Source organism: Pogona vitticeps, chromosome 7 (genome assembly GCF_051106095.1).
Source record: "Pogona vitticeps strain Pit_001003342236 chromosome 7, PviZW2.1, whole genome shotgun sequence".
NCBI lineage: Eukaryota > Metazoa > Chordata > Lepidosauria > Squamata > Agamidae > Pogona > Pogona vitticeps.
Window position 1 is genome coordinate 18,555,377 of NC_135789.1, and position 23,981 is coordinate 18,579,357.

Sequence of the window (23,981 nt, forward strand, 5' to 3'; positions counted from 1 at the left end):
AGTCTACACAGCACTGCGGTGTTAAATGTTTTTATTGTGTGCCATTTAAAGAAAAATTGAGCAGTTCAGATGGAATACATCCTTAAATAGAAATACTTTAAAGGCTGAGCAAAGAAAGAAAAAAGACTGGAGGTGACTTCCAGCGCTTCAGTGTTTAATGAGAAATGTGTTCAAAACAGCAGTGCTTTCTGCTCATTTGAGTGCTGCTCGGTAGAAATCTGTTTTTATCGAACCATCTTATTATGTGAAGGTTAAAAATTCTCCAGGTACGCATTGCGGATTGACAGATGTAGGCCCCCAGGAAAGGAAAGTATTGTAGAAGGAAAATCTTTCCATGCAAAAATGGGGGTAGATCATAAAGAAGCAACCATTGCCTTCCTAGAGAAGAGACTTCCATTGTAGAGCTGAGCGGCCAAAGAGAGGCCAGCATAAAAATCATCTGGCATCACAGCGCCACCTGGTGTCCCAGAGGCAAAGCCTTCCCAATTTACCTGTTTGCAGATTTTCTGCAAGACTTCACTATTATCGTTTCTCACTGAAGAACAACAACATCGGTGTCTCTACCACCTAATCTGGTCTTAATGCTCCTAGCAAACCTAGAGGAATGAGGTAACCACCCAGTGTTCTTCCTGCTCCTCTTCCTTTGTGACTATATAGCATCCAGAATTAGAAACCCAAGTCCTGAAGCAGTTGGGGAAAGATTTAGGAGACCGCCCTGCAAAACCACCCTGCTGGGTTCTCTTTCGGCGTGTCTCTTTCTCTTTTTTCTGAACAACTCCATATTCTTCGAAAGGGCCCAAGGCCCTCGGAAATATAATGAGCAGCCATAGCCTGCTTGAGTTGCAGGAAACCCAATGACCACAGAAAACCATGTCACACTTCCAACGGCCGACAGAATCTGTTTCCCATCATGATATTTGCAGTTTTCTTATAAGATCCAGGATGCAGGAGATCGGCTTCTCCTAAGTCATCTCTACTCACCCACCATCCCTTCCACCACCACCCCGTTCTCTTTTTGCTTATTCTCAAAGGCATCCAAGAAGCTCCCTGTTGGAAACACTGTTCCTCCAGAACTCAGGAAAGCGACGGATTCATCTTAGAAGCCCCATTTGGCATGGCCAGCACACCCCTGCAAGGTAGGCTGGTTTTGCTTTCCGCAGTTCCCTTTCTAGCCTGTTTGAAAAGCTGAGGAAAACACAAGACGAGACGAGTTGCAAAGGAATAGGGTGGGGACAAACAAGGAAGGATGGGAGAGAGGGCGATGTAACCCACAGTTCCCAGGTTGTCTTGTGTGTACATGTTTATCTCTCTTTTTTAGCAAAAGTCCGTTATTCGCAAAGACATGTCAGAGAAGTAGAATGTAGGTTTCTGCACAGAGGCCCAGATTCCTGAGAAAGAAAGAAATCCATCTGTATTATATATTTATTTATGAGTTATATCCCGCTTTTCTGCCAATGAGCTGACAGCGGCAGACAGAGGTTTGCCCCTCCCACTATTGTGTCTATAACAATCCTATAGGTTCAGTCAGACCTGGACAAGATGACCCAGATCTCCCCATGACTTGAGTAGCCAAGAGGGGATTCGAACCCAGATCCCATGAGGTTCCTTCTGTCCAGCACGCTAAACATCACCCCAGGCTGGCTTTCCCAGCATCTTATTGGTGTGATCTCTTCTTATTTTAGAGATTCTAAGCAGGGTCAGCCGTGTTTACAATTAAAAGACCACAAGGGTGTAATAGGGATCTCCAGAGAAGGCTATGGAAGAATCTGGCTGGTCAGAGTTAAGACAGATCAATGGCCTGACCCAGTAGAAGGCTTCTTAAGCTCCTGTTGCACCACCATCAGCTGCTCCGGACACTGTTTTTATCGCAGGTATCTGTGTATATCCCGTTGCTTAACTCTCGTTTATGTCACATGGTGTGTGATTCCCTGATAGCAGCCCAAATCCAGTTGGTTGTCTCAACTCCAGGAGACCAATTGGTTGCAATCCTATTAGTTCCATACATTCACTTAAGCCATTGCTGCTTGCTTAAGAAGCTGGCAGCTGTGGTCACGTGTCAGTCGTGTGACTCAGCACGAGGGGAATGGAAGCCTTGACTTTGTGACTTATAGCGACTCACTACTGCAGGTTAAGCCGTTTGGCTGATGCCGGTGTAGATTAACCCACCGGATTCTGGCCACAGAATCTGTGGGGGTATCTGGGTGTGTTGGCTTACCCTTAAATGGCCATCGCCTTTAGCTGGTGCTGCTAGCAACAGATTCAGGCTGTTCATTCAAACTGACTATCGTGGGTAAAAAGGAGGTGTTTGTTAAATCAGTTAAAGTGGTCTTGGTTTAAACAGGACAAATGGTCGTAAACCCAGTTTAGAGTAAACTCATATCATCCATTGCTGACACTTATGTACATCCCAATGATTCAGTGGGTCTTCTCTAGTTGGAACTAACGTTACGGGAACCCCACTAGGGGGTTAACTTGATGTCTGATTTACTGGCTTCCAGCTTTCTTTTCCAACAGGTTTGGCAGGTTTTTACAGCAGCTCAAAACCCTGCTCCACTTGTTTGCACTCTCTTCCTCCTCCTAAATGTCCCCCCCCCAACCAGGAGGGAGAAAATCCTTCAGATATGCTAGTGCTTAAAAATTGGGGGTAGGAAGATGCGATTGGGCACCTTCTCCCTGGCCTTCCTTCAGAAAAGACAGGTAGCAGCAAGCTTGTGATAAGAAGCAAAAGTGTTAAGAAAGAGGAGGAGGAGGCCCAGAAAATGATGACCTTAAAAATTGAGGGAGAGGCAAGTAATCGCTTTTGCCGATGAAGAGGAGAACAGGCAGAAGTCCAGAAAATTTTAAAAAAAGATGAAGCAAAGTAGGTGGAACTTGAAAGCCGAAAGCTGTTGGGAGTAACTCTTGTCGGCAAAAAACAAGCAGCCAGTTCCATTATTAGCAGTTTTGCTCAGGGGTTAGAGCCAGAATCCTCTATATTTCCCCTTGACCTGCAGAGGCATCGAATCACCAGGGAGGGCTCAGAAAGGATCTCGCTGGAATAAGGGGGGAGCTGCTGGCAACCCATTGTCAATAATGGCGGGTTTGACAGGTCAACAGTCTAATTCAGTATTAAGGCAACTGCCTCTGTTTCTCCATTAATTTGTGTGTCTGAGAGAATCCTGTGGCTGGTGGAATAAAGGTAAAGGTAAAGGTTCCCCTTGACATTTTTAGTTCAGTCGTGTCCGACTCTAGGGGGCGGCGCTCATCCCGCTTTTCAAGCCATAGAGCCAGCGCCTGTCCGAAGACAGTTTCCATTGTCACGTGGCCAGCATGACTAGGGAACGCCGTTTTACCTTCCCACCAAGATGGTACCTATTTATCTACTCGCATTTACATGCTTTCGAACTGCTAGGTTGGCGAGGAGCTGGGACAAGTGACGGGAGCTCACTCCATTGCGTGGATTCGATCTTACGACTGATGGTCTTCTGACCCTGCAGCACAGGCTTCTGCGGTTTAGCCCACAGCGCCACCACATCCCTGGTGGAATAGAGGGGGTTATTTTCCAAACATTAACTTTTCCTGCCTCTGAAGTAGCTTTAAAGCATTTTTTTTTCATCTTGATGTCTGGGTGCTTTCAGACTACATCTCCTATCATCCCTGACTGCTGGCTCTGCTAGCTCGGGAGAGTTGTAGATTAGTACACAATGGAAGGCCACACTTTCCCCATTCCTGTTTTAAAGTACAGACCAAACTGAGCTGGGAACAGTTACTTGTTAATATTACAGCTGCTAGTATCCCCAAACCAACCAGCATAGCCAAGAAATGACTCTTCCGGGCCCTGCCACCAGCTTTCCCCGTGTCTTGTGGTGAGGAGTTCCACAAGCCAATGTTGAAAACTTCCAGGTATGCAACCTTTGCTTGGATTGGAAAGTTGTTCAGGATGGTGGGATCTGGAGTCCATCTGCTGGACTGCAGATCTCATCATCCTTAACAACTGGCCTTGCTGGCTGAGGACAAAGGAAGCTGCATCCCAATGTCACACGGAGGGCTACAGAGTCCCCATTTCTGTTTCAGAGTCAAAACCCGATCCCATCGTCCCCACCTTAGGCCACAACAAGAATAGCAGGTCCATACCTTGTCCTCACTGCTTCCACCTCACCACCTGCCGCAGGTGAAGCTCGCTCTCTGCTGCTACAATTGGCTGTTCATTTTGCAGATGGTAGTTGATGAGGTGGCTGATGCTTTCGAACAGGGCATCCTTCGTCCGCACCTGGAGTAACAGCCAAGACCAAGCGAAATGTGCTACAGCGCTGTAGTGCTACAGCGCTACAGCGCAGAATGTTCCTTCCCTCCCAACACTACAGTTCCCAGAATTCCTTAGGAGAAGGAGCCGTGGCTTTTCAAGTGGAACCAAACTAAGATAACTGTGGATACTAGCTAGGGTGACACAGTTACTGGGCTGGACAATCACCAGATGGCACTTAGGAGGCCAGAATCCTGCTTGTACTCACCACTTATGCTACAGTCTCTTGACCAAGCACTTAGGCAGTGTCTGAATTTGCACATGGAAGCATTGTGGAACACCGCCTTGTACAAGCTTAGAAACCATGCACGATCGAACGGAAGAAATCAGATTCTGCCCTTCCATACCTAGAGAATAATTTGGAATCTGCTCGTGTCCTGTTGAAATTTATTATACAGAGGGAAGGGGAAGCCAAGTGCAGCCGGACACACATTCTAGACTTTAAGAAGGCCAGTTCCAGTGAATTTAGGGAATTACTGGCTGTAATTCCATGGACAAAGATACTGAAATAGAAGGGAGTTCAGGATGGATGGGAATTTCTTAAAAGGGCACAATCTAAAACTGTTTCAATAAGAAGGAAAAAGGGAGATGTCTAAAGTAACCAGAATGGTTGACAAAAGAACTTTCAGCTGAGCTAACTGTTAAAAAAACATGTACAAGAAATGGAAAAATGGGGAAAACACCAAAGAGGAATACAAGCAAATAGCCACTATTATGTCAGGGGGTGGTAAGAAAAGCTGAAGCACAGCACAAACTTAGGCTTGCTAGAGAGATTAAAGAAAATAAAAAGAAATCCTTTAGCTATGTCAGCAGCAAAAGGCAAAACAAGGAAATGATGGGGTCACTGCATGGACAGGATGGCCAACTACTAAGAGAGGACAGGGAAAAGGCTGAACTTCTCAACAGCTTCTTTGCCTCAGTTTTCTCCAAAATGGAAAATGATGCTTAACCTGATGGGCGAAGAGCAGGTGATGTAGTGGGGGAAATGCAGCACAGAATACAGTAGAGAAGTAGTACAGGATTGCTTGGCTACTCTAAATGAATTCAAGTCTCCAGGGCCAGACAAATTACATCCAAGGATATTAAAAGAACTGGCAGAAGTCATTTCAGAACCATTGGCAATAATATTTGAGAATTCCTGAAGGACAGGAGAAGTCCCCACAGACTGGAGGAGGACAAATATTGTCCCTGTCTTCAAAAAGGGGAAAAAAAGAAGACCCCAATAATTATTGCTCAGTCAGCCTGACATCAATTCCCAGGAAAATTCTAGAGTAGGTCATTAAACAGACTGTTATTACTTAGGAAGCAATGCTGTCATCACTAAAAGTCAACACAGGTTTCTCGAAAACAAGTCATGCCAGACTAATTTGATCTCTCTCTTTTTTTTGATAGAGTTACAGGCTTGATAGATGAAGGGAATGCTGTGGATGTAGCATATCTTGATTTCAGAGGGGCCTTTGACAAAGTTCTCCATGATGTTCTTGCAAGGAAGCTAGTAAAATGTGGGCTAGACAGTGCTATTGTTTGGTGGATTTGTAATTAGTTGACTGACCGAACCCAAAGGCTGCTCACCAATGGCTTCTCTTCATCCTGGAGAGAGGTAACTAGTGGGGTCCCCCAGGGTTCTCTTCTGGTCCCTGTGCTATTCAACATCTTTATCAATGACTTGGATGAAGGGATAGAGAGTATGCTGATTAAAGTCGCAGATGATACCTGTAGGAGATTGCCACAATACCAAATTGTCAGGGGTTGCTCATTCCCCAGAGGACAGGATTAAAATTCAAAATGACCCTGACAGATTAGAGTCCTGGGCCAAAACTAAGAAAATGAATTTCAACAGGGAGAAATGTAAGGTCCTACAGCTAGGCAGAAAAAAAATGAACTGCACAGATATAGGCTGGAAGACACCTGGCTAGACAACAGTACCTGTGAAAGGGATCTAGGAGTCTTGGAAGACCAGAAGCCGAACATGAGTCAACCAGTGTGATGTGGCTGCCAAGAAAGCCAATGTGATTCTTGGTTGTATCAATAGGATTATAGCATCTAGATCAAGGGAAGGGATAGTACCACTGTATTCTGCTTTGGTCAGACCTCACCTGGAGTCTTGTGTCCAGTTCTGGGCACCTCAATTCAAAAAGGAGGTTGACAACTTGGAACGTGTCCAGAGGAGGACGACCAAAATGGCCAAAGGTCTGGAAGTCATGTCCTATGAGGCGCAGCTTAGGTTGCTGGGAATGTTTAGCCTTACAAAAAGAAGGTTAAGAGGGGACATGATAGCCATGTTTAAATATTTGAAAGGATGTCATGTCGAGGAAGGACAGGTTTGTTTTCCACGGCTCCAGACCCTAGGACAAGGAGCAATGGTTCGAACGACAGGAAAAGAGATTCCACATGAATCTCAGGAAGAACTTCCTGACAGTCAGAGCGGGTCGGCAGTGGAAGAGGCTGCCTTGGAGTGTAGTGGAGTCTCCTTCTTTGGAGGTTTTTAAGCAGAGGCTGGATGGCCATCGGTCGGGAGTGCTTTGATGGAGTTCTTGCATGGCTGTGGGTTGGACTCAATGGCCCCTGTGCTCTCTTCCAATTCTGTTGGCAACGTATGTGTGGGGAGGTGAAATCCTGTACCTCAGAGCAACAGGTCGTTTCTAATTCACAAAGTGCAGGTTGCATTCCTGGTCAGGTGCCCCGTCAGCAACAGGCACATAACAGGTAACACAAGTAGCACGTCATTTAAATAGTGACAATTTACAGCAGCAGCTTACCATCATTTGGCTTACGCACATGGAAAATATGGCTGCAAACACAGAGAACCGGCCACGTGGCATTTTCTTACAGTGCTAGAAACAGCTTTCCAAACATTACACTACCCCATATTTCTTTCTCTGCCCAGCAGCACGGAAACTAATTTACACACACAACACCACACACACTGTTTCTCTCACTTGCTACAGAAAACTCCGCCCACGGGGATGCTTACCACTCCTTCGGGATCCACCAGGAGCAGATGCTTCGGTTGCCCCCCATGCATCCCAGTCAGGACGTATTGGCCAGCGTTGGTGATGCTGTCCCTCACCAGAAAGTCTCCATCCCTTTGCAGCAGCTTCTCCGCATCCCGCCGGCTCATCTTGCCATGGTACCAGGGCTCCTGCTTCAGTTGCTCTTCCGTGGGGGCAATGGGGGCTTTGCGGGTTGGCGGGCTGGGCCACTGGTCCTCGATCGGGGCGCCATTCCACACCCCACAAGCAGACATGGAATTGTGAAGCTTCAAAGCGTCTTCAAAAGGCCCTGGCACCATAACACGACCATGTTATTCTTATTAGCGGCCTGCTCTTGTTTGTCGTCACATGCTGTCAAGTTGTATCCGGCATATAGTGACCCTAACATGTGTGACATTTAATGGTTTCCCAGGGCCACCCTTCAGGGAGTTTCGAATTCCCTGAAGGGTGGCCCTGGGACTGGGCAGAGATTTGAATTCGGGTCTCCTGAGTCCCAGTCCATCCCTTTAGCTGCAACACCACATTGCCTCTCAACATTATTAATCTCATCGCATCTATTATATTTCAAGGGAGCTGGGATCGCTCAGTGGGGTGGAGCACCCGGAGGCATTTGAACTAAACTTTTAGGATCCCACGTTCAGCTCAGCTGCAAAACGCAGAGGAAGAAACTTCCCATCGCAAGTAAACTTCACAGCTTCCCCTCTCCCCCATTCAGCTGATGGGGCAGCAATGGCAGTTTTAATTTATTTTATTTTATTTTTCCGCCACGGGTTCTTATATAACGCACCCTCCACATTAGTTTGGAGTGGGAAGGTGATGCTAATAAATTGTTATTCACAAGGTGGGAGTAGCATTCTGTCAACTTCTGTGCCGTGTGAAAACAACTTTGAAATTAGAAGCAGTTCACACTGTAGAAGAACTTTTCACCCTAGTGTGGGTTATGATGGTAAAGGCCACGGGGCAGTCCTAAAAAAAGTCATTTCTCTCTTCCCCCCCGCCCCGGCTCCTTTGTGCAGATGAGCAAACTTTCCTAGGCACTGAGATGAAATTATTCATTTAAACAAGAAAGAGAAAGAGTAATAAATAGGCTCAAATTATCCTTCTGCATTTTGTCATTCCTGTTAGGTTTGCTAAATGCGGCAGCCTCACACAATCCATTTCCTTCTCGGTTACTCAAGGAACTGTACAAACGCGTGTGGCTTTCATCAGTGCCTGGAAGGAACTGGTTACAAGTAACATAGCTGCTGGTGACAAGAAGTGAGTAACTTAGTTTTAGTTCAAAAGCAAAGCAATGAGTGGTTACAAGGTCCTGTTGAGGGCATCAGGAATAAAATTTCCTAGTTACTTTCAAAAGTTACTTTTGGAGTAACTCTTCTAAAGGCCTTGTTGGCTGAATTTTCTTCAATGTCTTTTCAATCCCAAGCGACAGAGAAACGATTGCTTTCTCCCATCATCTCCGTTCATGTCTTTCAAAGGTGCAGTATCAGACCCGACCCCTAGAGGGACTATTGATAACTCAGCCCTGCCCCCTACAGGTCAAAACAGTCTCTTACTCATATCAAAGAGGTCTTTGGGAGGACTCTCCCCAAGAGCCCGGGATGTTCCAGTCTCCGCCTCCCAGTTGTCTAAATTCTGTGTGTTTACATACATATGATCTTCGTAATCTTGAGAGCCCAGAGGTTTCCCGTCCGCCTGAACGTAGCCGTTACAGTTCTGTCCTGCAAGAAAACAGCCATGAAGACCACTGCCCGTACATCAGCGAAGAGCGCCCTCCTTTCCCTAGTCATTGCCCCGCTCCTGGGAGGACACTCCTGAGCAGAGCTGGGGTCCCGAGACATGCTTTTTTGTGTTTTCAGGCTTCCATCCCAAAAATTCTTCAGGAATTCGGGCAAGTGAAGTTGTGAATCCCCATTTGTCACACTGATAGGGGTTTACCTCCCCCACGCATGGGCCTTTGAGTGATTTTACCGGCCTTCCTGTTTCTTGTTGCTTCCTGTCCTCTTTTCAAAGCGAAAGCTTCCCTGGGAGTCGTAGTCCTGTAGAAGGTGCCTTCTATAAAGCCTAACTGGCAGTGAGACTATGACTCCTGGGAAGTGCTAAAGCAGCTTCTGTTTTTAATGTATGTACATCAGTGCAATAAAAATGCAACTTAAAAACCCCCAATGGGGAGAAAGTCAACAGGTGCATACTTGGTGGGCGGGTCATGTTCGGAGCAAAGCACGGAGCGGAGTCCCTGATGCGCATTTCGGACACCAGGTAAGTCATGTCCCCCCTCCAAACACTTGCCTGCCCATCTTCCTTGATATCCCAAGGATCCAGAGTTTTTTGTCCCCCTCACCAAATCTCTTACCATAAAGATCGGCTTCCCAGTTCAGGTTTGAATGGCTGCTGTGGTCTCTCCGAGCGGGAGATCCAACCTTGAGGAGAAAAGATTTGGAAAAGATCAAAAACAAGTTGCCGCTGTAGGGCTGAGGTAACTAAGCACCTTGATGGAGGCAACGTCACTTCCAATTCATAGTAACTGCAGTAGCGTTTCCAAGGTACTGTATGTGAGATATTCAAGAGAGGTTGACCATTCTCCCCCCCCAGCCCCACCAACAATTGTCCATGGCCAAGTGAACCCAGGTCCATCTCCATACCCACTACACCACACTGGTTGTTTTCAAAATATATAGGTAAGGAACATCATATGTTATGACAAATTGACCTTTTTCATCTCTTGAAGGAGCACCTCTTCTAGTAACATTGTGTGTCCCATCTAATAGGAAAGCTTCTTACTCAGAACCAAACCACTGGTCCATCTGGCGTAGCGTTGCCAACTCTTGACTGATAGCCATTTCCTCCCACACCCGTCCCTGGAGATGCTGGGCTTGAACCTTTGACATAAAAAACTCTCCTTGGAGATGCTGGGCTTGAACCTTTGACATGTAAAACTGATGCTCTGCTCCTGGCAATCAGTGGTTATAGACACGACAGCTATATATGTTGCTTGAGGATCAGCCGCCTTATGCGGGTATTCAGCGGTAGCTCTTATCTAGTGAAATTTTCTTCTCGAACAGAGAGCTTTACCCCTGGCTGCTTTTATAAAGGGATTTTGAAACCAAATTATTCTCTCCCATTTTTCATTTAAAAGGTTTCATGATATTTGTTGGAAACCAGCAAGAAAGACATATATAAGCCAATGCCTTGTTTGGTTTACTGCATATTGAATAGCAATCGTACGGACGGTAGTCTCTGTTTTCCAGAGTGTCTGTCGCTCAGCGATTGCACACTGGAAAAGGTTGAGTGAGAGGGCATATGATGGATTCCCAGGAAGCACTGGTGGCAACTTCCTCTTTCGTCCATGAGCAAGGCCAGAGCAAGGCCTTGCAGGCTCAGGTCCAGGTGAGCAAAATGTAGGTGTCAGTCTGTGGGCTGGGATTCCCAGAATTTGGCTCCGGGGAATTCTGGGAGGAAGAGTCTGAAAAGAAAAGAAAAAAATGGCATATCCCTTTTGGAAGCCCCCTGTGTCCAAAAAACTAAAGTCACGGCTTGTCAGACAGGAGAGGATTGAATTCAATGGACCGATCAACTGATTAAGTACAAGCCGGTTTCGTATCTTTTTAGTTGAATCTGTCCCATGAGGACTAGAACTTCATTCTTTTTTTTAAAAAAAATGGGAACACCCACATTCCAGTACCAGACGGCTGGGCGAAGTGTGGTCTTCTAGATGTTTTGGACTACAGCTCCCATCCACCCTTGGGAAGCATGCTGGGTGTTGTAGTCGACAGTTCATTTGAAACCCATCCTTCAGCTGTGGAACGCCCACTTTGTTCGGCTTCTCAAGTTCTGGAGAGCTCCCTCCGGAGGACAAGAAGGCCGGACCCGCTTCCTACTGCAAATTTTATTTTTATCTTTAAAACAAAACTGCTATTAAACATTAACAAGACTTTCTCCCCCTTTTTAATCAAGATGCCTGGTTAACTTGGAGGCAGTCATCGTCTTTTTTCGATTGCTATAAAGAGGTTAATCCATCGTTGGAGTGGGATAATACATCAGGGCAACTCAGAAGTCACAAAAAAAGCTAGCTTTCGAGTTCTCAAGAATCCTTCAATGAGGCTGAGGTGATGGGATTCATGATACGGAGGCGAGGCATTAAAAGGTTCAACAACCAGGCTGGCAAGAAGGTTCAGCCGCAGGATCTGTGTCGCTCACTAAGGGCGCGATTCCACAGTAGATCGCCGTTTGGAAAGCTTGTGGAGCGGACCAGTGAGATTTGTTTCCTGGCAACCGCACGACACGCGGAGCCGTGCAATCCAGCCCAACCTCGATCCGTGTCCAAGCCGGACCTTTTTTGGTCCCATTGTAAGGCTTCTCCCTTTGAGGGCTGGGCTGGAGCCATTCCCCAGCAGATGGAAGGGCCGCCTTAAGGCAGATCACTCTCATTACCGTGACGCTTGCTGATGTGATCCGGCTTCTGCACCTGTCTGACTGCGCCCTGAGCCCCCAAATGGAGTGTAGAACTAGCTCTTTCAAGGTCAGGATTTGGCAAGGTCTGAGCTTCCAGATGACATAAGATCCTCAAAGGTTTGTACTACTCTCTCCAGGCCCCTCGTTCTCCGCACACACCTCAATCCATGAAAATGACATTTCAAGTGCCTTTTTCCTCCTTACAACTGCACAGCTGGAATCATTGAGTCCAGCCCCTGTTAAGGAGGCCCAGAGGGTGATTCGAACTCCCAGCCTCTGGCTCTCAGCCAGAGACCTAAAACAAGGAGCATTAATTTTTCAGTGAACCAAAGAGCGGTGGGGCAGCCTCCCAATGGGTCCCTCAATGAAGCAGAAGAGGGTCGAATGGCCCAAACCTGCCTGAGACATCCTGCAAACAATGCATTGCTTTTTAGCTGTGGAGCATGGCTCTGGCACTGCCTTAGACCAGCAGTGCTAAGGGTAAATCAGGTTAAAACCCAAAGTGGTTCCCATGGGAGCCAGACCGAACCTACAAAGCACTGCAGCATGTATGGGGAAATCTGTGGTCACCTGGTTGCAGTGAGTTCCATAGGAAAATGGCATGTGACTCAGCGAGGCACTGTGGTGGAGGCGGGAATCCACCAGCCCGCCGAGCGGGGGCTCTTTTCCAGGAATACTGTTGTAGTAGTCGTGCTCAGACGTCTCCTCTTCCTCCCCCCAGACAAGGTCTTCTGTTCCCATTGCCCTGGCCAGAGAGAAACATCAAGAAAAGTAGAGACCGGGGGTCCTTTATTGGGGCGATGGGCTATGGAACACGACAGAAAGTGCATTAAAAACGGCTTGGGAACATTTTAAAAACATCCTTGGATTTAGCGGGGGGGGGGATTATCCCACTGAATGTTAATCTTCTCATCCTTAAAACAAAGTTTCAGGGTCTAACTGGGAGAATCCGGGAGGCCTTTCAGAAATCCACAGCGTGGAGTAATTTATGGTTGATTGCAGGGATGGGTTTTCAGTTTTCCTAGACTGCAAATCCCATCAAACCCCCCCCCCCACACACACACCCCATTCCGGCAGTTCTGCCCACTCCAAAGAGCCTTTGCAAAACCCAAATGTGGCTCACCTGGACGAAAGGCCTGACTTCCTGCTCAGAAAGAAAGGCCCAGCTAGAACAGGAAGTGGAAGCTTATGCCCAGCTCGGCCACCAAGCCCTCCATCCACGGGGCTTTTCCCCAGGGGAGCCACGTTTGGGTTGTCCATATAAAGTAGGTAGACCTTCGAGAGTGGACAGTTTTACCAAGCTCAGCTCCCTTTCTGATGGGAAAAAGAAATTTTCTTGGGCCGTCTGGGTTTTGTTTTTTTCCTTCACTTTTCCAGGCTCGGCTACTTACCTCTCCTGCGGCGCCGTGGTCTTCGGAGGGCTGTGCAGGTACTGTTTGAAGCGAAGCTCAAAGGCCTGTCCCACGGTGTTGATGATGCTCTGGGCCAATCCATCACAACATTCCAAGATATGGCATGCTAAAAGTCGGAAACAGGCTTGGTCTGTCTTTGCTTCCCACCCTGCGCGGTAGGATGTGCTTAAAATATATATTTGTCTCTTTTAACCACTAGGCAGGTCCATCCCACTTCTCTGAGAAGCCAGTTCTCCAGGTGGATGGAGGGCTGGCGCTCCCCTTTACACTTCCTCTAAATTAGGGTCATGCGCCAGGTTTGTCCCAATCTCAAACCCAGATGGGAGTGGCTTTTATGAAACCAAAACAGCAGGTTTTGATTCTGGGGCAAAGTGAATTGAAAAATGTCTTTGAATGGGGCACAGATCATTTTGGACCCTATCAGGATACCTTCTGAAGCCCTCGATCAGCCTCAAAACCAAACCAGAGTCCGTGCACAGCCGTGCTTCATGTAAAGTCTTCTCCTAACTTTTTTTTTGTCCAAGAATCACTGTATGAGTTTAGCAATGCAAATACAGCGCAAAACAATTTATTCTATTCCTTTAAAAGCATTGCCACCCCCGTTCCCAAACCCTTTTGAAAAGCTCATCTTTCTTTCGGTGTACTGCCCAGCTCTTACCTCGTTGATTAATGGGATCCTTTGCCACGTACGCCACGTAGTCAGTCGTGTCCTGGTCAAAAACACAATTTAAAAAGGACAGAATGAGGGTTCAGGATGCCAGTGCTAGTTAGTCAGAACTATAGCTGGGGGGGGGGGGAAGAGAGAGAGAGGAAACAGGGAATGAAAAGAAGATGTAGAAGAAAATTATTTTTTCCTGCAATTTTTAAAAATTCTTATTTTATTGCTTTTTGATTGAGGATATTAATACAACTATCACCCCTGACTAAGATTTGGAGAAGATTAAATTTTGTAAAAAATTTTTTTGTAAGGTCAGGGACTTGGGAGAACTGGGTTCGAGTCTCCATGAAGGGCAGGATATTCCTTCCATGGCGGTCAGCAAATCACTCGCTCTCCCATATAAAGTGGTTGTATGAGCCGAGTAGAGATCCCAACCATGTTAAATTTATCTGGTGGTGATGCAGCCGGTCTCCCTGCTTGCCAGAATGCCCTATACTGACACAGCATGGCATTCTGGGAAATGAGAGGGGGAACCTCACCGAAGAGGGGGCTTGGATACGAATCCGGTGGCGGCCACCACTGCTTGAAAGCGGAGGAGAAGTAAAATGAAGGGTTGAAAGATCCGGAGTGCGTAAGGAAGGAATGAGTGTATGAGAGCCACAAAGGCAAGTGAATAACAAAACGAATACCATTTTGACCAATGAATAACAAAAGGTACGGAGTGTTTGATCTGGGAAATGGACGGACGAACGGAGCAAACCTTCTCACAGCCTCTCCATGGGCATGTTTCTGATGTCAGGGCCCTACAGGGTTTGACCCTTCAGGTGTCTCTCCTTCAAAACGGGGAGCAGACTCACCACCCCTCCCCTCCCGGCACCCGAATGAGGTGGCCCAAACGGTGAAGGAAGCCTTGACGTGATCTGCAGAGTTTGGGAGCTGGATCCCACCGGGTCCTTCTCCGGCAGCCAGACCACCTCCCCTCAAAGTCCTGAACATCCTTTTGGGGCCCTGTGGCTTTCGTGGCTGGCTGTGGTTTCCACTCCCTCCCTCCCCGTGGACCCTGGTAACAGTGGTAGCTAATCTGTTTCCGGATTTTAGTCCTAGCTTTATAGAAGAGGCTTTCAAAGCCATTGTCCTATTTGGGAGATAGATTCCAGCCCCCTGGAAAGATAGTTTAAATTTCAGACTAAAACCCAGAGCGGAGTGGCCCTCCCTCTGACAGGGGAGCTCCCTTGCTGGCCATCCCTCCCAAGTGCCTTTAGCCCTTCGTCTGTCCGTGCGGCCTTTCTTCAAGGCAGAAAAATGGGGTTTGGCCACCCTCCCGAGCCTGACATGGTGTGGCTCCCAGAGATCTGTGTGGATCCTAAGCGGCTCCCCTTGGCGCAAGGCTTGGCGATCGCCTCCCCCTTACCGTATCGCCCCCTGAAGCGAAGGAGATGGATTGCATGTGGTGATTCGCGATGATCTACGGTGGAAACAAGACAGGCAGAGAGAGATGGGGATGGGGTGAAAACACACACACGGGTGAGGGAGGCAGGAGGGGAGAAAAGTCAGCTGAGAAAGCCAGCCGCTCAATCAGTCAAAGCCACCAGGGAGAGAGAGAAGCCGCTGGCAAGATCCCTCCACGCGGGATCCTGTTTTAAGCCTCTGCAGGACAAATATTGGACACAGACGGCTTGATTTCGGGATGTGGGAGAATCAGATACCCATCCTTTTCTTCCTGAGCTTGCCCAGAATTCAAGTCTGACCGTTTCGGTTCCTCACTTATCCTAGCCTGTTGTCGTTGTTTACATCATCCTCATCTTCGAACTGCAGAGCTGGAAAGGGACCCTAGAGATCATCCAGTCTAGCCTCTGTCAAGGAGGCCCCATGTGGGATTCAAACTCCCAGCCTTGTACTCCACTGCCAAAATACCAAAACCCCTGAGCTATCCAGCCAGCTATATAATCATAGAACTGCAGAGCTGGAAGGGACGCTTTGGATCATGTAGTTCAGCCCCTGTTGATGAGCTCGGGGGGGGGGAGGATTCGAACTCCCAACTTTGGGCTCCACAGCCAGAGACCTCAACTCCTAAGCTCTCCAGTTTTGCTCGTGCAGAGGAGCAGGCTTAAGGGGTCAAGCCTGAAAATTAGGAAATGTGTGGTGAAAATGTGCAGGTGAGAGGACATACAGTATTTGCAAAATCACTGATTTTTTTTAAAAAAAAAGATTTCAGGACGCAAAGTAGCAACTCGTGGCCATGGTTTGAAATGAAACTGAAAATTGTGGAACGACACCAGCTGCTGGAATTAGTACAGGTAGGAGGTTGACCTGATTTCGCTTACAGGTGACATCCTGCGCTCGTTCTGAGATCCCCGATGGGCTAGGTCTTTTTTATTTTCAGCTGCAAACGTTGTAAGGCTTTCACACTCTTGATTTAATCGATAGTTTCAATTAAACAATTCAGAGTGTGGGTGGATGGGTGGGAGTGTGGGTGGCTGCAAGGTTGCATCGTGGGCTCCTCTCACCACATCGCCAAAGGAGGAGTCACATAGCCAAGGGGAGCGCATGCCAGGAGGAAGGGGGCTTACCTGTCGGGTGGTTGGGATCATGAGGTTCAGTCCGTCCACTGAGATATTCACGGCAATACTAATGCCGGCAAAATGCAGGTTGCTTTTGCCGAGAATTGAGAAGAGAGCTTTGTTAGGTGGCTGAGAAGAGAAGAACGGAGAGGGAAAGGATCAGCGGCAAAGGATTCTTAAGTCCCTAAACTTTTCTACACTAAGCAGAGAGTCTGACTTAATGCCTAACTGGCAAGGGAGGCCGATGCGGGCAGTTTCTTAGGGGACTGTCAATCCACTCTGTTTTTTCACCCGAACTTTAAAGGAACCTTCAGGTAACAAACGGGTCTCTCCCTTAAGAGATTGTCCATGGGAGATGTTGGAGATCAAGCTTTGGACTTTTCACTTGCAAAGCTGCGCTATTATTTCTAAGCAACAGCTACTCTCTGAAGAAGAGGCGGGAAAGTCTCTTTGATACCAGATCAGACTATCTCAGAAAGGGGTCTTAACCAGATCAACCTGGAAATGCTCAGAGTGGAATTTGGAAGCTTTGGATCTCAGAACACGTCTGTCCCCCTTCCCTTAAAACAAGGTTCCTCGTGGGTCTGAACAAAGGCCGGATTCAAAGATGTGAAAGGGACTTTTCCCAGTTAGGAAGGATCCCTGATGGGACTGGTCCAGGAAGCACTACTGTTAAATGCCTACGTTTGTTCTGGTTTGACCTCTCCGATTGAGTATCTCACCCCTATTTGACTAGGAGCCCTGATAGTTAAGTAAGAAATCTGAGATTGTGATGATCTCTGTTGACGAGGAACCATGATAGACTAGGAATAAATCTGAAACTGTTATCACCCTTATTTACTAGACTCCATTATGCGCTAGGTAAGAAATTTGAGATTGTGATGTTCCCTATTGGCTAGGCTCCCTGATAGGTTAGTTGTTTGTTCCCTTCCTTTATCCAGAAGCATGAGGACTGGGAACTTAACTTCAGGAGGGGTTGGGCCCTTGGCCTGTCTCAGTCTGCGTGAGCTACTTTGAGTGACAGTGCCTCTCCTGAGATGTATAATTTAACATCGGCATGCAAAGAAGATATTCCTCTGTAGACCTTCCTTGTGAAATCAAAAACTCAGCAAGGTGGCTCTGCTTCAGCATTATTAAATATTTAACCAGATCTTAATACACAACACGCCCCCTCTACTCGGTTCATGTCTAGTTCTCTGGCAAATTTATTTTTAGCTCTCTTTCACTGTTTGGATAGTATTTTCATTATGGGATTTTCAGTATATTCATTCTCGGTCTCGACAGATTAATCAGTTAATGGATCCCATTTAAATAAATTTGCATCTTTTCCAAAGGCTCAGCAAAGCTACCTCCCCCGCCACCGTGCAGCTAATAAAACAATAATGAAGCATGGTGGCCACCTTATCAACTTCTGCTCCCGTTCTTTGTTAGATGAGAAATGAATCTTTAATTAATTTCCCCAGATTTTTTTAACTCCCAACACAACAATAGCCTCCTGATCATAAATAGCCAGGATGTGAACTGTTAGCCTTGCTTTTTGGAAGAAGAGCAAGGCATTGGGGGGGGGCTCTTTGCATACTTTAAAAAGGATACCGCTCATCCAAGCATGGAGAAATGTTAGGGCATCACTGAAGCTGTTGACTACAATTCCCATAATCCCACAGCATTAGCTCTCCTGACTCAAGGCTGCTGGGAATTGATGCTGTGATGGGCAGCAGCTCCGATTTTGCAGGGGAAATGAGTTCCTTCTGTGTTTTCATCCAAACTTTACGGTAAAGTTCAGGCGAAAACCCAGAGGCACTTCACCGCCTCCTGAGATCAGTCACTGGTCCACGCCAAGGACAGTGGGAGACAGGGGTGCCCGTCTTACCTTTTTCTTCCAGGTCCCTTTGATGCCCGGCACTGCCTCATGCAGTCGGTTGATGGCTTCCCTGTAGCAAAAAGGATTGTGTCAAGACAGGAATTAATCCCAAGAAGCCCTTAGGGGAACTGTTGCGGTGGTTGTCCTGTGCCGTCAGGTCACTTCCGCCTTACGGCAACACTGTGGATCAGTGATCTCTAAAAGGATGCCTGTCTTCAGCCACCCTGCCCAGCTCTTGCAAACTCAACTTTGTGGCTTCCTCTAAGGGAGTCGGTCCATCTCGTATTTAGTCTTCCTCTTTTCCTGCTGCCTTCTGTCTTTCCCAGCATGGTGGTCTTTTCTAAGGAATTTGGAATGATTGCCTAATTCCAGACAATTCGAGGCATTGCCGGTAAGTAACTGACTTGGAAAAGTCATCTAACCAGAATTCCCCACCACCAACCTTACTGTGGGCTTAGCCATGCTACCCTGCTGGCCAGTGGGGGCTTCTATTTTTCCAGCCGTGCTTTGAATTCTGTGAGGCCGCTGTCTTTTAGACATAACTAACTCAATGGGTCATTGACACACAAAGCCAGATGTGTATGTGTGTATTAGATTGCTCTGTGAACAGGATGTTTGACAAGGGAGGTCTTTGGCCTGATTCAAATTTCAGAGCTAAGGAAGGAAGGAGCTGGTGATGGATGGATGGATGGATGGATGGATGGATGGATGGATGGATGGATGGATGGATGGATGGATGGATGGATGGATGGATGGATGGATGGATGGATGGATGGATGGATGGATGGATGGATGGATGGATGGATGGATGGATGGGTGGATGGATGGGTGGAAGGAAGGAAGGAAGGAAGGAAGGAAGGAAGGAAGGAAGGAAGGAAGGAAGGAAGGAAGGAAGGAAGGAAGGAAGGAAGGAAGGAAGGAAGGAAGGAAGGAAGGAAGGAAGGAAGGAAGGAGCTAATGGATGGATGGATGGATGGATGGATGGATGGATGGATGGATGGATGGATGGATGGATGGATGGAAGTCCATACCTGGTGACTTGTGTTCGGGTGTTGAAATCCAGTGATCTCATGGAGCGCAGAATCTCAATACATCCCATGTACTGGAAAGAAAGGATGGAACAAAACCCAGGATGATTAAAGTCAAGAGGCAAAGAATCTGCCTCACGGATGATAATAGACTTTGGACAAATATTAACCCCGTAATTTTGTTCGAGTTGAGTTTCCCTGGCTCCTTCTTGGAGAATCCCAGAATTATGTAGCTGCCAAACTCAAAACCCCACGATTCTGTTGAGTGTGACGCAGATCACAACAGACTCCTTGCTGAATCCGAGCCATGATAAACCCCCCTAAGGGTGCAATTTAATAATAAAGGAAGGAACTCTTTTCAAAACACCCTACTTTCCCAGCCCGTTTCTCTCTCGTTCCTCCAGCGCAGGAACAAGTGAGTCCTTTCCCCTGGAAACCCATCCAAACAAAGAATGATTTATAATCCAGCAACCAGATGAGGCCAGATGGAGAAGCCGAAGGGTTTGCCACCCCAGTTTATCCGACGACATAAATTACCCCTAAATTAATTAAGGGAAAAAGGGTTAGCCAAGCAGCTGACCCTCCCTTTTCTAATTGACTTAAGGAGCTTCTCTCCAGCAGAACACACACATGGAGAGAGAGAGAGAGAGAGAGAGAGAGAAAGAGAGATGAAGGGGGATCTTTGTTTAAAAGTCTGGTTTCCCATATTGAGAATATTTAGATTATACTTTCTGATCTTTTGTAGGTTCTCTGCTTCACTGCAACGGAACATTTGTAATCATCCGAAACGTCAAAGCACCGCACCGATGCCTCATTCCAATCCTCCCACCGTGCTGTGTGAACCACAAGCCTGCCAGATGGGTGCCTCTTCTCTTTGTTTATTTGTTTCCTTCTATCTTGATCTCTCAGCTTTCCCCCCACCAATCATTACAGCGACATCCCTGCGAGGGAGGCCACACAACAAGCATGATGCCAAAGGAATCCAGTGAGCTCCATGAGCAAGTGGGGATTCAAAACAAGGTCTCCCAAGCCCTCGTTCAAAGCTCTTCATGTAACTACACACTGGTTAGGCTGTATGGGACCATTATTGGTCTGAGAGGCACACAGTGAGCTTCCTATATTCTTATTTTTTCTTGCTTTCGTGTTCATGGGACGTGGCTTTCCTTCCCCTCACAACAAGAGCGATCGACTGGCCTAAGATCGCTCACTGGGTTTCACAGCCAAGGCAGGATTTGAACCCAGCTCTTCTCCAGCCGTGTACCCACTCCGCCACGCTGGCTGTGCTTGGAGTCGAGGAGATATTTGAATCCCCAACGTTCAGGGGAGCAGAGATTTGTCTTCCGCTCAAGGGGGCGAAGCGCTATCGCCTGCATGCCACCCCAGTGCCAGCTTGATCGCTGGGTAAACAAAGAGGAGAGGGACTCACTGACCCATGGGGCTGCATCCAGTTTTGCCGTTCAAAGATTATTATTATTATACAGTATCTTAAAATCAGGAGTTCCTTGTTTTGCCAAGGGAGGAGAGCGCCATTGGAATGGATTTACTCTGTGAGGCGTCTTCCAGTTATCCTGGGCTACAATCCCCATTATCCTCAGCCAGCTCAGCTTGTGGCCAAGGGTCATGGGATATGTGGTGGTTCAGCAGTTTCGGTGAGGACACGCCGGAGAGGGCTGGAACAGAACAGCCTCTCCCACCTGCTGCCCTCGAGACTGCGTTAAACTACGGCTCCCCTGAGGCTGGGAGAGGTGGCTCTCCCCGTCCAGAGATGAACTGACCTCCTGACCTTTGGCTGCCCGAGATTCCCAGGCCTTCTTCCATCGCCAGCCGGCTGATGTCCACAGACTAGGCCAGCGCTGCGTTCTTTGGACAGTGTCCAAACAACAGCTGCCGGCCCCAGAATTGCCCCGAACGGACCCTCAGACCCGAACGAAGGAGAGAAGTCGCTTACCCGGACAATGTAGGAGACACCAGGGCTGAGGACGCTGTCATCTGGATGGAGCCAACCTTGGACCGGTTTGCTGATGAAACTGCCTTTCCGGCTCCACTCTTCACCAGCCGTGGGTTTGGGCCCCTCGGCCCGGGAGGCCTTCCGGCCGGCCGCCAACCCTCCTCGCAGCCGGCTCATCACCTGGAGGCTGCAGGGAGTGGTGCAGACCGGCTCACAGGCACTGAGGACAGCGGCCAGGCCCGAGGACGACGCCGACGACGCGGTGCTGCTCCCAGTGTCTCCCGTTTTGGCCGAGGCCGTGAGCTCCTTGCTGGCGCTGGACGGGCTGCGGCTGAGGAAGCCGGAGGGGCTGGAGAATTTCCACTGAGGCATCTTTGGGATCAACATGCAGAAGGTGGTGACCGACTCCGGCTCCTCGCCCGGTGGAGGTGGAGGCGTCGGGGGCGGTGGGGGGTGAGGAGGGTGCCCCAGGGGTGGTGTCGGGGACGGGACCAGGGGGGCCCCAGCGACCTTGCCGCTCATGGCTGCCTCCTCCAAGGGCGTCGTCAGCACTTTGTTCCAAAACCGATCGTACTTGGGTGCTGCTCACATGCCCAGCCGTCGCCGCGCGTCTGGCTAAGTGGTTTTAGAGTGCTCCGGCGAGCCTTTGCGCTCCCGCTCGCCTCGCCTCCTGGCCACGCCACCGCTCACCCCTCCTCCCCATATACATCAACACAACCTTCTGCAACCCCCACCCCTGGGGAAGATCAGTTCACACGATGATGTAATGGTACGGTTGCTTCTCTGCCAGCCCCGCGGCGGCTGGACGCTGGATGCTGCCCCCCACCTCCACCCCATCATGCTGAAGAAAACATCCCTCTCGATGGGAGGATGGATGACGCAGGCTGGATCCCATCCTAAATTTGCTGTGATGGAGAACAGCGAATATGCGCAAACCCATCACTCTCTTGGGCTCTGATCCTCTCTTTGACTCAAGTCCTCATCGGGCTGGGCTTTGTTTGCTTCCAGAGTTCAACTCAAGGTGGCTTCCCAAGGACCTGTCCTGTCCGGACGACCGCCGGATAAACCGTCATATGAGCACTATATCCTCACATCCCCTTTGTGCATGTTTGCTTTTGATGGTGCACAACCCTCAAGGCAACTTCTGTCTAGCTTTGGAAGGAGCCAGCAAAAAAAAAAAAGGGGGAGGAGCAGGCAGGGGCTGAGGCTGTTCCAGGCTGGTGATCCGGATGGACCGGGGTGGCCAGGGCAACCCCCATCCCATGCTAGCTTGGTCTCACTCCGGAGTGGACAAGCGTCAAACCTGAGCTGTCGGGAGCCCACCGCCAGATTCCCATTTCAGAGCTCTTGGTAGAAGGATTCAAGGGAATACCCCAGAGGGCAGAGGTCATCTCAGGTGACCAGCGCTGGGATATGGCAGGAGATGTTTAGAAAAGAGCTGGCGCTATCCAGCGCACTGTGTACCTGACGCTAGCTTCCAGCCGTCACACTAAGCAGGCATGATGTTCAGTCAAAGCTGAACCATGAATGCACTTAGCCTTGTTATAGGCAATGCAACAGAATGCCCTTTCTTATTTTTCTTTGCTTCAGTTGCCTCGATATCTCAGGGTGGCCTTCAACGGCTTCCTTGGGCCCGGTTTGGAACAGTCTCACCAAAAATGAGCTAATTTGGGCTCTTCCTCATGGAGCACTTCTATCTTTCTGGCTAAGCCCAACAGACCATTGTAAAGCACGGGACTTATCAGAATCCATGTCAGAAACTAAGTTTTAAAAGTGACTGCTCAACTGACAGTATCTCCCCCATGGAAATCCATGGGATCCTAGTCCATTCCCAGACTAAAATTTATCTCTCAGAGCTAATTTGTGTTTTGCCGTGCTGATTTAAAACTGGATCAAAAGATTCTAGCCAGGATACTCTGACCTCAACAATGAATGGCACAGGAAGTGCCATAGCGCTTCCAGGAACAAACCCTGGAAGAAAATAAACTGTATTTTCACAGTTAACAAAAAAAAAAAACAACCCAAAAAACCACACAGATTTTACCAGTGTTGTAACCAGAGCAGCCATTATACTGTATGAAAGTAAGGAATGTAAAGAATCATGCCATATTATTAGCTACAAATCAGGTATACCAATCAGGTACGTAAAGAGAACAAATGAGACCGAGTCTGAGTTTGCTCACTTTAAACTTAAGCCCATCTTGAGCATCTGATTTCTTGTGCTCTTGGAAAAGTCGCTGAAAACACAAAATAGGGTGGAGGACCTCTGATTTGAGAATATAATGAGGACTCTTGTCTTACCTATTCCTTTTCCGTTTCCCCTTTCCTTTCTTCCACAATCTAAAGCTAGTTTGTTTAGACAGCAGCCTCTTGGGATCACAATTGCTGGTAAATGGCAAGGCCAGAAATAATAAAAAAAAAATATCCCAGGTTCTAGAAGCCCTCAATGATATAGTAGCTTTCCCAGTGTTTCTGATTTTTTTTTTTTACCAAGGACCCGGGAACCCTGGAAAAACTGCATTTCCCAGGGGTCTTGGTGTAAATGGTGCTGATGAAAGTGAGCCCAGTGGGGGATTCGAACTCCCAGCCTCTGGCTTCACAACCAAAGATCTAAATCCGGCAGTCTCCAAGTATAAAGGGTGCTGCTACCTCAACGTTTAAGATAATCTTCTAGAACATCACTGCACCTTCTTGGGCATGAATAACTTCTGCAACATTTTCATCCAAAGAGGGCTGCGTTTTTCCCTGCCTGCAGCAAACCTGCCGTAAACCCCTGGTTTTGAGAGCCA

At 48.0% G+C, this 23,981-nt stretch overlaps 1 protein-coding gene and 1 long non-coding RNA gene across 2 annotated transcripts in view; one reads left to right on the plus strand and one right to left on the minus strand.

Moving 5' to 3' along the window:
- Window positions 1–23,026, plus strand: part of LOC110079281 (uncharacterized) — a 155,863-nt gene extending 132,837 nt beyond the window's left edge. The window contains exon 3 of the long non-coding RNA XR_013537955.1: window positions 19,990–23,026. This is a non-coding gene — a long non-coding RNA (uncharacterized LOC110079281). The remainder of the gene's footprint in view (window positions 1–19,989) is intronic.
- On the minus strand, window positions 15–21,714 carry SHC2 (SHC adaptor protein 2). Its single transcript, XM_020794205.3, has 13 exons — window positions 21,193–21,714; window positions 19,248–19,318; window positions 18,226–18,286; window positions 16,365–16,484; window positions 15,206–15,259; window positions 13,795–13,846; window positions 13,116–13,242; window positions 12,295–12,469; window positions 9,626–9,692; window positions 8,829–8,993; window positions 7,257–7,564; window positions 4,114–4,249; window positions 15–1,388 (listed from the first exon to the last, which is right to left on the minus strand). The coding sequence occupies exons 1-12, from the start codon at window positions 21,712–21,714 to the stop codon at window positions 4,121–4,123; spliced, it is 1,851 nt and encodes a 616-aa protein (XP_020649864.3). The 3' UTR covers window positions 15–1,388; window positions 4,114–4,120.
- Window positions 23,027–23,981: the final 955 nt, after the last annotated feature.

What these genes read in the sequence shown, in the direction of transcription:
- SHC2 (XM_020794205.3), bottom strand. Translation starts at nt 21,714, where the DNA reads ATGAGCGGCAAGGTCGCTGGGGCCCCCCTGGTCCCGTCCCCGACACCA. An exon ending in CTGGGAAGCCGATCTTTATG is followed by an intron (nt 8,994 to 9,625) that starts GTAAGAGATTTG and finishes GTTTTCTTGCAG; the next exon opens with GACAGAACTGTAACGGCTAC. An exon ending in TGGTGGATCCCGAAGGAGTG is followed by an intron (nt 4,250 to 7,256) that starts GTAAGCATCCCC and finishes CTGTTACTCCAG; the next exon opens with GTGCGGACGAAGGATGCCCT.